We start from the raw sequence: 12841 nt of genomic DNA, 5'->3' as shown, positions 1-12841 counted from the left end.
AACTCCTAGGGGTTTTTCAATCAGAGGTCTCAGCTTGAAATATCAGATCATAACCACAGACACCAGCATTCCCAACAATCAAATCTTTTCGTGACTAGCTGTTGGATGCCAACCATGGCGTCTTTCCTGGGCTGCCGAGCAACGCAGAACTGGGTCATAACCGAACGTCAGTGCTCTTTGCCCACCACAGCACTACTGGAGCCCAGTGGGAGAGAGGCGGCTGGGGATGGTGAGGATGCCGCACTTTTCCTGCTTTTCAATGTGGATCAACATATTCATGTGTGGAAACTTCAAAGGCTCAGAAGATGTATTCACTAATGATTTCTTTATAATTTTTTAAAAAATAAATAAATTTATTTATTTATGGCTGAGCTGTGTCTTCGTTTCTGTGCGAGGGCTTTCTCTAGTTGCGGCGAGCGGGAGCCACTCTTCATCGCAGTGCGCGGGCCTCTCACTATCGCGGTCTCCCTTGTTACGGAGCACAGGCTCCAGACGCGCAAGCTCAGTAGTTGTGGCTCACGGGCCTTGTTGCTCCGCAGCATGTGGGATCTTCCCGGCCCAGGGCTTGAACCCGTGTCCCCTGCATTGGCAGGTGGATTCTTAACCACTGCGCCACTAGGGAAGCCCCTATAATTTTTTTTTTAAAAAAAGAAAAGGCTTTTTTTTGGGGGGGGGGTGCTGCGCTGCATGGCTTGTGGGATCTTAGTTCCCTGACCAGGAACTGAACCCGGGCCCTCGGCAGCCAAAGTGCGGGGTCCTAACCACTGGAACGCCAGGGAATCCGTCCCCCCCTCAAAATGAGCAGCTTTTAAAAGACCCTAATATACTTACTATAAGTGTCAACTTACTGGGTTTCAACCCTGACCCCCAAAGCCAGACCTCGCGGTTTAGAGTTAACATTTTAGAAACCAATCTTTCCTCTCTGCTCAGGAGAACAATTCCACTTTAGTACAGGAAGAGAAAACTCACGGCTACATGTACTTCCCCTTTAAGAAGAAGTCTGCACGAATTCCGAGACTCCTTCTCACATTTAAAACGCTCTGAAACTGGAACAGCATCTTACAATCGCTGCCAGCCAGGTGGCAGCTGTGCTGTGGCTGTGTGACAACCTCCCACTGATCCTTCTGGAAAGATCAAAAAAGTTCCAGCAACAAAGTTTATTATGCTAAATACAGTATAGGAATAATGCTCAGAATAAATCATTCAATCTGCACAAACCATGGGGAGAGACCAAAAACTTGTGTAGGTACTTCTACTTCACCAAAAAATTCAGTTTTGTGTACATGCACCGTTTTCTTTCTTACTATTAATGTAAAAGTAAAATCATGTTTCACAAACATAGGGAGGAAAAGACACTGCCTGCAAATGGGCGATGCAAATCTGCTTGTTTTGCTTACTCTAAATGCACGTTAATATTCTCATATAGTTCACATGAAAACACCCCTACAAATTTATCCACCGCACTTTTAACTTCATAGCACAAGCAGTTTTTCATGTGACAGGAAAATACACGGGCTTTGGGGTCACGCTGTTTGGCGCCTGAACACCCTGGCTCTCTAACGTCTGTAAAAGACTAACATCTTCCTCACTCTGTTTAGGAGGGTGACCCACGCACCAGGCCCATGGCTGACTGCATTCTTTCTCTTCCTTTCTGCACCACCCTCCTTAAGAGTTTCTGTAATTACTCTATAATAGCTAAACAGCCTCCAAGCAATTAGATTACAACCTAATAGAAATTTCCTTGGCTAGCAGACACGTTCATCCCTTTGAAAGTCTCACGATCACAAATGATGCTGCAGTGAACATCTATGAGTACACGGCTTTCCCCTGACTTACTTCCTGGAATGAAACTGCTGGATTAATGGAATAAAGGAAAGGAAAGTTTTTATTTCCTGGCTTTTCACATGTGTTACCTTGCTTTTAAAAAAGTCTGGATTTCTGCTTATTTTGTTCTTGGTGGAAACCCAACCTTACCTTGCTTTTAAAAAAGTCTGGATTTCTGCTTATTTTGTTCTTGGTGGAAACCCAGCCTGACCGGCCCTGCCTGGGGCTGAGTAGTTTCATCTCCATGCTCTCAGTGGTATGGAATTCAGCCTCCTGCAAGCATTCACTTTTATCACGTAAAAACTGATTTTTAAGTCATTTTAAGTGGATCAGATTTATTTTAAATTCTTTTACCCACTCGGTGTTTTTGAATTTATTCTTAATAGTTAATATTTAACTTCTAACACTACTTTAAGGCTTTTATCTTCCTCTTTAAGAGACGGGCATGGGTTTTGATGTCACAGCAGCCCCGAGTCTCCGAATGGCAAGGCTTAGAGCTCTCTTCCCTCAGGCTCTGCACAGGCTCCCTGGTGCTGCAGGGCAGACCCTAAGGGCCACCCACCATGTAGCAGCTACCATTAACACCAACCAAAGACAAGTGACCTCAGAAAAATGCAGAACTTGATAAGGAGGTTTCTGAAATAAAAACCATCATCTGAAAGCAAGTCCTCACTGAGGCCACTTCTCCACACCAGCATTACAGACGTGAGCAGGATGGGTTCTTCAGCCCAGTTCCTCAGTTTTGTAGTAATCTTTTAGATTTTTTTTTTTAATTTTTAAAAATATTTATTTATTTATTTTTGGCTGTGCTGGGTCTTTGTTGCTGTATGCGGGCTTTCTCTAGTTGCGGAGAGCGGGGGCTACTCTTTGTTGCAGTGTGAGGGCTTCTCACTGCGGTGGATTCTCTTGTTGCAGAGCATGGGGTCTAGGCACATGGGCTTCAGTAGTTGTGGCACATGGGCTTCAGTAGTTGTGGCTCGTGGGCTCTAGAGCGCAGGCTCAGTATTTGTGGCACACGGGCTTAGTTGCTCTGCGGCACGCGGGATCTTCCCGGACCAGGGCTCAAACCCGTGTCCCCTGCATTGGCAGGCGGATTCTTAACCACTGCACCACCAGGGAAGCCCCTACATTTTTAAGAGAGTCGAAAGCATCCTGTAATGAAAGGAGTCCTCTGGAATGGGCCCCTTTCAACACGAGACTATTTCTAGGACCCTTTACTAAATGGATTTAAAGCAAGCACTTGACCAGCCACTCCTGCTTTCTGGTCTCACCCAACACCACCCACCTCAAGTTGAGGAGACAATGACCAGGGCTTGGATCTTGAGTCTCAGAACATGGAGATGCCCATCTATGTCCTCCAACATCCTCTGTAAACGAGGGTCTCGGTAGAAGCCAGAGCCTCCTAGACAGGGAGCCTACTTACATCCTGGGCCCTGGTAAGGGTTCATGCGGTTTCTGTGGGAATGGAGAACCTGTTAAAAGGGCCCCCGATCTCCTTCACACATTTACCAAGTGACAGCACACAGCTGTGAGCAGACCAGATGCCCTCTGAGCCAGTTGGTTCAGCAAAGGAGGCTACAGCCCTGGCACCAGCCCCTGGCTCGTCAGCACCCACAGCTTGGTGCTCTAGCACCCTCTCCAGTGAGACTCAGCCCACCTTTGCAAACCAGCTCACTTGAAAACAGTTACCAACATTATGACCTCTATCATCCAGGTCTATCTCCGCCTCCAGGGCCTTCTTACTTCAGGCCTAAAAGCTGACGCTTACCTGTTGAGAACTCTTCTACCAACTAAAAATATCATCCCGTTAGGAACCAACATGGTGGAGTAGAAGGATGTGCTCTCACTCCCTCTTGTGAGAACACCAGAATCACAACTAGCTGCTGGACAATCATTGACAGAAAGACACTGGAACTCACCAAAAAAGGTACCCCACACCCAAATACAAAGGAGAAGCCACAGTGAGACGGTAGGAGGGGAACAATCACAGTAAAATCAAATCCCATAACTGCTGGCGGGGGGGTGACTCACAGACTGGAGAACACATACCACAGAAGTCCACCCACTGGAGTGAAGGTTCTGAGCCCCACGTCAGGTTCCCTCCGGCAACGGGAGGAGGAATTCCTAGAGAATCAGACTTTGAAGGCTACCAGGATTTGACTGCAGGACTTTGACAGCACTGGGGAAAACAGAGACTCACTCCTGGAGGGCACACACAAAGTAGTGAGCGCATCAGGACCCAGGGGAAGGAGCAGAGACCCCAGGGGAGACTGAACCAGACCCACCTGCTAGTGTTGGAGGGTCTCCTGCAGAGGCGGAGGTGGCTGTGGCTCACCGTGCGGACAAGAACACTGGCAGCAGAAGTTCTGGGAAGTACTCCTTGGCGTGAGCCCTCCTAGAGTCTGCCATTAGCCCCACCAAAGAGCCCAGGTAGGCTCCAGAGCTGGGTCGCCTTAGGCCAAACAACCAACAGGGAACACAGCCCCACCCATCAGCAGTCAAGCGGATTAAAGTTATACTGAGCTCTCCCCACCAGGGCAACAGTCAGCTCTACCCACCACCAGTCCCTCCCATCAGGAAACTTGCACAAGCCTCTTAGACAGCCTCATCCACCAGAGGGCAGACAGCAGAAGCAAGAAGAACTACAATCCTGCAGCCTGTGGAACAAAAACCACATTCACAGAAAGACAGACAAGGTGAAAAGGCAGAAGGCTATGTACCAGATGAAGGAACAAGATAAAACCCCAGAAAAACAATTAAATGAAGTGGAGATAGGCAACCTTCCAGAAAAAGAATTCAGAATAATGACAGTGAAGATGATCCAGGACCTTGAAAAAGAATGGAGGCAAAGATCAAGAAGATGCAAGAGGGGGCTTCCCTGGAGGCGCAGTGGTTGAGAGTCTGCCGGCCAATGCAGGGGACGCGGGTTCGTGCCCTGATCTGGGAAGATCCCACATGCCGCGGGGCAGCTGGGCCCATGAGCCATGGCCGCTGAGCCTGTGCGTACGGAGACTGTGCTCCGCAATGGGAGAGGCCACAGCAGTGAGAGGCCCGCGTACCACAAAAAAAAAAAAAAAAAAAGAGAGAAGATGCAAGAAATGTTTAACAAAGACCTAGAAGAATTATAGAACAAACAGAGATGAACAATGCAATAACTGAAATGAAAAATACACTAAAAGGAATCAATAGCAGAAGAACCGAGGCAGAAGAATGGATATGTGACCTGGAAGACAGAATGGTAGAATTCACTGCTGCAGAACAGAATAAAGAAAAGAGAATGAAAAGAAATGAAGACAGCCTAAGAGACCTCTGGGACAACATTAAATGCAAAACATTAGCATTATAGGGGTCCCAGAAGGAGAAGAGACAGAGAAAGGACCTGAGAAAATATCTGAAGAGACTATAGTTGAAAACTTCCCTAACATGGGAAAGGAAATAGCCACCCAAGTCCAGGAAGTGCAGAGAGTCCCTAACAGGATAAACCCAAGGAGAAACACGCCAAGACACATGGTAATCAAACTGACAAAAATTAAAGAAAAAGAAAACTTATTGAAAGCAGCAAGGGAAAAATGACAAATAACATACAAGCGAATTCCAATAATGTTAACAGCTGATTTCTCAGCAGAAACTCTACAAGAAGGGAGTAGCATGATATACTCAAAGTGATGAAAGGGAAGAACGTACAACCAAGGTACTCTACCCAGCAAGGATCTCATTCAGATTCGATTGAGAAATCAAAAGCTTTACAGACAAGCAAAAGCTAAGAAAATTCAGCACCACCAAACCATCTCTACAACAAATGCTAAAGGAACTTCTCTAAGTGGGAAACACAAGAGAAGAAAAGGACCTACAAAAACAAACCCCAAACAATTAAGAAAATGGTCACAGGAACATACATATCAATAATTACCTTAAACGTGAATGGATTAAATGCTCCAACCAAAAGACACAGGCTTGCTGAATGGATACAAAAACAAGACCCATCTATATGCTGTCTACAAGAGACCCACTTCAGACCCAGGGACACATACAGCCTGAAAGTGACAGGATGGAAAAGGATATTCCATGCAAATGGAAATCAAAAGAAAGCTGGAGTAGCAATACTCATATCAGATAAAATAGACTTTAAAATAAAGGATGTTACAAGACACAAGGAAGGACACTACATATTGATCAAGGGATCAATCCAAGAAGAAGATATAACAATTATAAATATATATGCACCCAACATAGGAGCACCTCAATACATAAAGCAACTGCTAACAGCTATAAAACAGGAAATCGACAGTAACAAAATAATAGTAGGGGACTTCAACACCTCACTTACACCAATGGACAGATCATCCAAAGTGAAAATAAGTAAAGAAACAGAAGCTTTAAATGACACAATAGACCAGATAGATTTAATTGTTATACATAGGATATTCCATCCAAAAACAGCAGATTACACTTTCTTCTCAAGTGCGCACGGAACATTCTCCAGGATAGAACACATCTTGGGTCACAAATCAAGCCTCAGTAAATTTAAGAAGATTGAAATTATATCAAGCACCTTTTCTGACCACAACGCTATGAGATTAGAAATCAATTACAGGGAAAAAAATGTAAAAAACACAAATACATGGAGGCTAAACAATACATTACTAAATAACCAAGAGATCACTGAAGAAATCAAAGAGGAAATCAAAATATACCCAGAGACAAATGACAATGAAAACACGACGATCCAAAACCTACGGGATGCAGCAAAAGCAGTTCTAAGAGGGAAGTTTATAGCTATACAAGCCTACATCAAGAAATGAGAAAAAAAGAAACACTCTAACGTTACACCTAAAGGAACTAGAGAAAGAAGAACAAACAAACCCCAAAGTTAGCAGAAGGAAAGAAATCATAAAGATCACAGCAGAAATAAATGAAATAGAAACAAAGAAAACAATAGCAAAGATCAATAAAACTAAAAGCTAGTTCTTGGAGAAGATAAACAAAATTGATAAACCATTAGCCAGACTCATCAAGAAAAGAGGGAGAGGACTCCAAACAATAAAATTAGAAATGAAAAAGGAGAAGTTACAGTAGACACCCCAGAAATACAAAGTATCCTAAGAGACTACTACAAGCAACATACTATGCCAATAAAATGGAAAACATGGAAGAAATGGACAAATTCTTAGAAAGGTATAACCTGCCAAGACTGAAACAGGAAGCAATAGAAAATATGAACAGACCAATCACAAGTAATGAAATTGAAACTGTGATTAACAATCTTCCAACAAACAAAAGTCCAGGACCAGATGGCTTCACAGGTGAATTCTATCAAACATTCAGAGAAGAGCTAATACCCATCCTTCTCAAACTCTTCCAAAAAATTGCAGAGGAAGGAACACTCCCAAACTCATTCTATGAGGCCACCATCACCCTGATACCAAAACCAGACAAAGATATTACTAAAAAAGAAAATTACAGACCAGTATCACTGATGAATAGAGATGCAAAAATCCTCAACAATATACTAGCAAACAGAATCCAACAACACATTAAAAGGATCATACACCATGATCAAGTGGGATTTATCCCAGGGATGCAAGGATTCTTCAATATATGTAATCATTCAATGTGATAAACCCTATTAACAAACTGAAGAATAAAAACCATATGATCATCTCAATAGATGCAGAAAAAGCTTTTGACAAAATTCAACACTCATTTATGATAAAAACTCTCCAGAAAGTAGGCACAGAGGGAACCTACCTTAACAGAATAAAGGCCGTATACGACAAACCCACAGCAAACATCATTCTCAATGGTGAAAAACTGAAAGCATTTCCTCTAAGATCAGGAACAAGACAAGGACGTCCACTCTCACCACTATTATTCAACATAGTTTTGGAAGTCCTAGCCACAGCAATCAGAGAAGAAAAAGAAATAAAAGGAATACATATTGGAAAAGAAAAAGTAAAACTGTCACTGTTTGCAGATGACATGATACTATACATAGAGAATCCTAAAGATGCCACCAGAAACTACTAGAGCTAATCAATGAATTTGGTAAAGTTGCAGGATACAAAATTAATGTACAGAAATCTCTTGCATTCCTATACACTAATGATGAAAAATCTGAAAGAGAAATTAAGGAAACACTCCCATTTACCATTGCAACAAAAAGAATAAAATACCTAGGAATAAACCTACCTAGGGAGACAAAAGACCTGTATGCAGAAAACTATAAGACACTGATGACAGAAATTAAAGATGATGCCAACAGATGGAGAGATATACCATGTTCTTGGATTGGAAGAATCAATACTGTGAAAATGACTATACTACCCAAAGCAATCTACAGATTCAGTGCAATCCCTATCAAATTACCAATGGCATTTTTTATGGAACTAGAACAAAAAATCTTAAAATTTGTATGGAGACACAAAAGACCCCAAATAGCCAAAGCAGCCTTGAGGAAAAAAAAAAAGAGCTGGAGGAATCAGACTCCCTGACTTCAGACTATACTACAAAGCTACAGTAATCAAGACAATATGGTACTGCACAAAAACAGAAACATAGATCAATGGAACAAGACAGAAAGCCCAGAGATAAACCTACGCACCTATGGTCAACTAATCTATGACAAAGGAGGCAAAGATATGCAATGGAAAAAAGACAGTCTCTTCAATAAATGGTGCTGGGAAAACTGGACAGCTACATGTAAAAGAATGAAATTAGAACACTCCCTAACACCATACACAAAAATAAACTCGAAATGGATTAGAGATCTAAATGTAAGACCGGTCACTATAAAACTCTTAGAGGAAAACATAGGAAGAACACTCTTTGACATAAATCACAGCAAGATCTGTTTTGATCCACCTCCTAATGGAAATAAAAACAAAAATAAACAAATGGTACCTAATGAAACTTCAAAGCTTTTGCACAGCAAAGGAAACCATAAACAAGATGAAAAAACAACCCTCAGAATGAGAAAATACTTGCGAATGAATCAACGGACAAAGGATTAATCTCCAAAATATATAAACAGCTCATGCAGCTCAATATTAAAAAAACCCAATCCAAAAATGGACAGAAGACGACCTAAACAGACATTTCTCCAAAGAAGACATACAGATGGCCAAGAAGCAAATGAAAGGCTGCTCAACATCACTAATCATTAGAGAAATGCACATCAATACTACAATGAGGTATCACCTCACACCAGTTAGAATGGGCATCATCAGAAAATCTACAAACAACGAATGCTGGAGAGGGTGTGCAGAAAAGGGAACCCTCCTGTAGTGTTCGTGGGAATGTAAATTGATACAGCCACTATGGAGAACAGTATGGAGGTTCCTTAAAAAACTAAAAATAGAATTACCATATGATCTAGCAATCCCACTACTGTGCATATACCCAGAGAAAACCATAATTCAAAAAGACACATGGGGCTTCCCTGGTGGCGCAGTGGTTGAGAGTCCACTTGCTGATGCAGGGGACATGGGTTCATGCCCCAGTCCGGGAAGATCCCACACGCCGCGGAGCGGCTGGGTCCATGAGCCATGGCCGTTGAGCCTGTGCGTCTGGAGCCTGTGCTCCGCAACGGGAGAGGCCACAACGGTGAGAGGCCCGTGTACCGCAAAAAGAAAAAAAAAAAAAAAGACACACGATGCACCCTAATGTTCACTGCAGTACCATTTACAATAGCCAGGTCATGGAAGCAACCTAAATGCCCATCGACAGACGAATGGATAAAAATGTGGTACATATATATAATGGAATATTACTCAGCCATAAATGGGAACGAAATTGGGTCACGTGTAGAGACGTGGATGGATCTAGAGACTGTCATACAGAGTGAAGTAGTCAGAAAGAGAAAAACAAATATTATACATTAACGCATATATATGGAAACTAGAAATATGGTACAGATGAACCAGTTTGCAGGGCAGAAATTGAGACACAGATGTAGAGAACAAATGTATGGACACCAAGGGGGGAAAGCGGTGGTGGGAGAGGTGGTGTGATGCATTGGGCGATTGGGATTGACATGTATACACTGATGTGTATAAAACTGATGACTAATAAGGACGTGCTGTATAAAAAATAAAATTCAAAAATTAAAATAAAGAAATAAATAAAATAAAATAGAAAAAAAATATATCATCCCGCACTCAACTCCTTGCTTTACTTCTCAAAGGGCCTAAAATGTAAGGAATCCTGTATGTCACTCTTCACTAATTACACAGTTTTACTGTATCTCAGTCTAGAATAATCCAGGCCAACTGAACACAGGAAAGAGCACAGGACTCAATCCAAAGTCTCATCTTTCTATTTGTTAACTGTGTGACCTCGGGCAATTCTGTGGGCTTAGCTGAGCCTCAGTTTCCCCATCTACCTACCTCACCTGCATCCCCCTGAGGATTAAAAGCAGTAACATATAGAATATACCTGACTACTGGGTCAAACACAGAAACCACTCAGGTAAAAGCCCCTTTCCTTTAGGAAAAATAATGACTGCATAAGTATTCAACCCTGTCTTAAATTTCTGCTAAGCAACTGATGGGTACATAGAGAAGGCGTGCCACAGGATGGACTGTAACACTGCCAGGAGAACAGTCTAGGCTGTTACATGGAACTTTTTCCATGCTTACGGTGCAGGACTACAGGGCTTCAACTGAGAACTCGTTCAAGCATTTGAACAGATGTGTACCACTGCTTAAGAGGAGTCCAGCCCTGCCCACAGGCATCCACCTCCCTGTTCCTTCCTTGCAACAAGAACACCAGGCAGGCCCTTCAGCTTTCAGAAGAGAATGTAATCTTTGTCATCCTCACATCTCATGCTTTGCACGTGGATCCTCTTTCAACTAAGAATCGAGAATTACCGCCCTTTAGTATTAGCTAGCATCTGACACTGGCCATTTTCCACACAGCTCCTTCAAGAAAATGGAAAGCCCAAGTGATAAGTGAACTGTGTGTTTCTAACTATTCTTCTAGCTGCATCCCTGCACCATCGAATCAGACCATCAGAAACTACCTAATGGACCACTTCTATTGCAGCTCCCCACCTCCCTGCAGATTTATCTTTATGAAGTTCACCTTAGCATCATGCTCTCTGCTCTTCATGTGGGTTGACACACAAGTTTGCGTCAAGCTTTTTTTTGCGGGTAAAATGCCTACCAATGTCAAGTAAATCCGCCATCTTATCTTTCAGTAGCCTTTATTTAATGAGCTCATGCGAAGGTTGCTTCAAGCTTAAGGAGAAAAACATGTCTCTAAATTAAGCTATGTCTTCTATTAGAACAAAAGTGATATAACCATCTAATTTTTGTCTTTGTCTTGGAATCCAAGCGTCTTCTTGGTAGGTTTGGGTTCAGATGCAGATTTCATCAACATCTGATCCCACTGTTCTTGCTTTCCCATACACCTGTTTCCTGGCTTTGAGTTGTTTTATCTCTCTCATAAGTGTACCCACATATACTTCTATAGCCTACTTTCCAGTTCTACTTTGTGAGATGATTTAGTCTTGGGGTGCTTAAGAAACACAGATTACACTCTGGTGCTAAAATAGCTGAAGATAAGCTAAAACTGACACCTACCAAAAATATTTAGTTTTTATGAACAGGAGTGTCCCAAGTCTTTCATGGAAACGTGATGGTTTCCTATTGCAAATATTCTGCAACTGAATATTGGACAAAGTAAGAATGTAAAGTGGAAACATCAATTTTCCTAAGGAGGAAAGGAAAGGGCAGGGGCAATCAAGTATGAGTTTCAGGACAACATACAATTCTCCTAATCAATCAACCTGCCATTTCCTACATCATGTGACTGGTAAGCAACCACGTGACGTTTGGAGATTACATTAACTTTCCTCACTGGGTCTTACCCGTAACCGATAGTCATCCACAGTCCAGATGCGGCTTGCAAAATCATTTGACGCTGCTAAGAGGTAAGATCCCTACAGGAATAAAGGGGAGGAGGAGAAATGTTAGCCAAAATAGAAGAACTCAGTTCACATGATACAAATTCCCCGATAATCAAGCCCAAGAAGGTTTAGATGCCTATAACTATACACCTGAGCTGAATACCGCTATAACCAGTATTCTGTTAATTTATCACTCCCCCTTAAGTTCAGACCTTCCTCCCGAGCCTGCTCGACCTCACCTGTAAGCTGTAGATACCTCCAGCTCAAAATGGAACTCCTCCTCCTGTGTTCACTCCTCACTACCTCCCACCTTCAGTAACAGCAAGTACTAATTCTCTGCACCTGTCCAAGCCCAAGAGCTCAGAACCACCGACTCTCCCCAGCCACACCTCCCAACTGCCCCCGTTGGAGACCTGCTTGTCTCTGGCGCTTCTCGCTAGACCCTCTCCTCTCCACCTGCACTGCCTTGGCCCAAACCGGGGCCTTTATCAAGCCTGGCGACTGCCTTGCTGGGGTATCCCAGACCTGTCCCCCTACCCAGTCTTCAACACGGTCGTGATCAGCACAGAATTTATAATCTACCTACATCCTTCTCTAACATTAATACAGAAAGTAGCAGAGAAACCAGATAAGTTTTTAAATTTCAAGAACCAGATGTTCAAAACTGTTTCTAAAAACCTCTAAACTCACCCATTTCCGTGGATATTAGGTACTTACAGCACTATCGAATTCAATGCTTGTAATTCCTGCATTACTGCCGGACAGGGAGCCCTTGAACTCACATTTGTCTGCATACAAACAAAGGTTAAGAAAGGAAGGTTTAAAAACAAACGATGGCAACTCCAACGTATCAATTAAAACGAGGCACTTGAAACACAATGGAAGCCAACTACATGGTCAAAAACAGCTTTCCTGCATCTTTACAGAATCAAGTAGCAGGACAAATGGAATAATGAGACCAAAATATCCGGCTGGTCAGTTCCAAGAGCAATGAATGTACAAGCGGGTGCAGAGCCCAGCATTTTCCTGTGGGTTCTTACGCTGTTCTTTTCAAGAAATTCAGTGTCATCAATTTCCTTTACAAAAGATAAGTGCAGGAATTTAAAAACA

General features: G+C 42.7%; 1 protein-coding gene and 1 non-coding gene across 5 annotated transcripts in view; both read right to left on the bottom strand.

The window, feature by feature from the left end:
• Positions 1-12841, bottom strand: part of ATG16L1 (autophagy related 16 like 1) — a 45409-nt gene that overhangs the window by 6801 nt on the left and 25767 nt on the right. For all 4 annotated transcript variants that reach the window (XM_065880816.1, XM_065880817.1, XM_065880818.1 and 1 more), the window contains 2 exons: positions 12449-12519; positions 11693-11764 (listed from right to left, as the gene is read on the bottom strand). In XM_065880816.1, the coding sequence (XP_065736888.1) occupies positions 11693-11764; positions 12449-12519 (143 nt within the window). The remainder of the gene's footprint in view (positions 1-11692; positions 11765-12448; positions 12520-12841) is intronic.
• Positions 26-268, bottom strand: LOC136126168 (small Cajal body-specific RNA 6). The gene has a single exon (XR_010656064.1). It is a non-coding gene; the product is annotated as a small Cajal body-specific RNA 6 (non-coding RNA).

The sequence above is a fragment of the Phocoena phocoena genome, chromosome 7, assembly GCF_963924675.1.
Source record: "Phocoena phocoena chromosome 7, mPhoPho1.1, whole genome shotgun sequence".
In the NCBI taxonomy this organism is placed as follows: Eukaryota; Metazoa; Chordata; class Mammalia; order Artiodactyla; family Phocoenidae; genus Phocoena; species Phocoena phocoena.
Note: the sequence above shows the minus strand (reverse complement) of the source record. Positions and strands in the feature narration are given on the sequence as shown.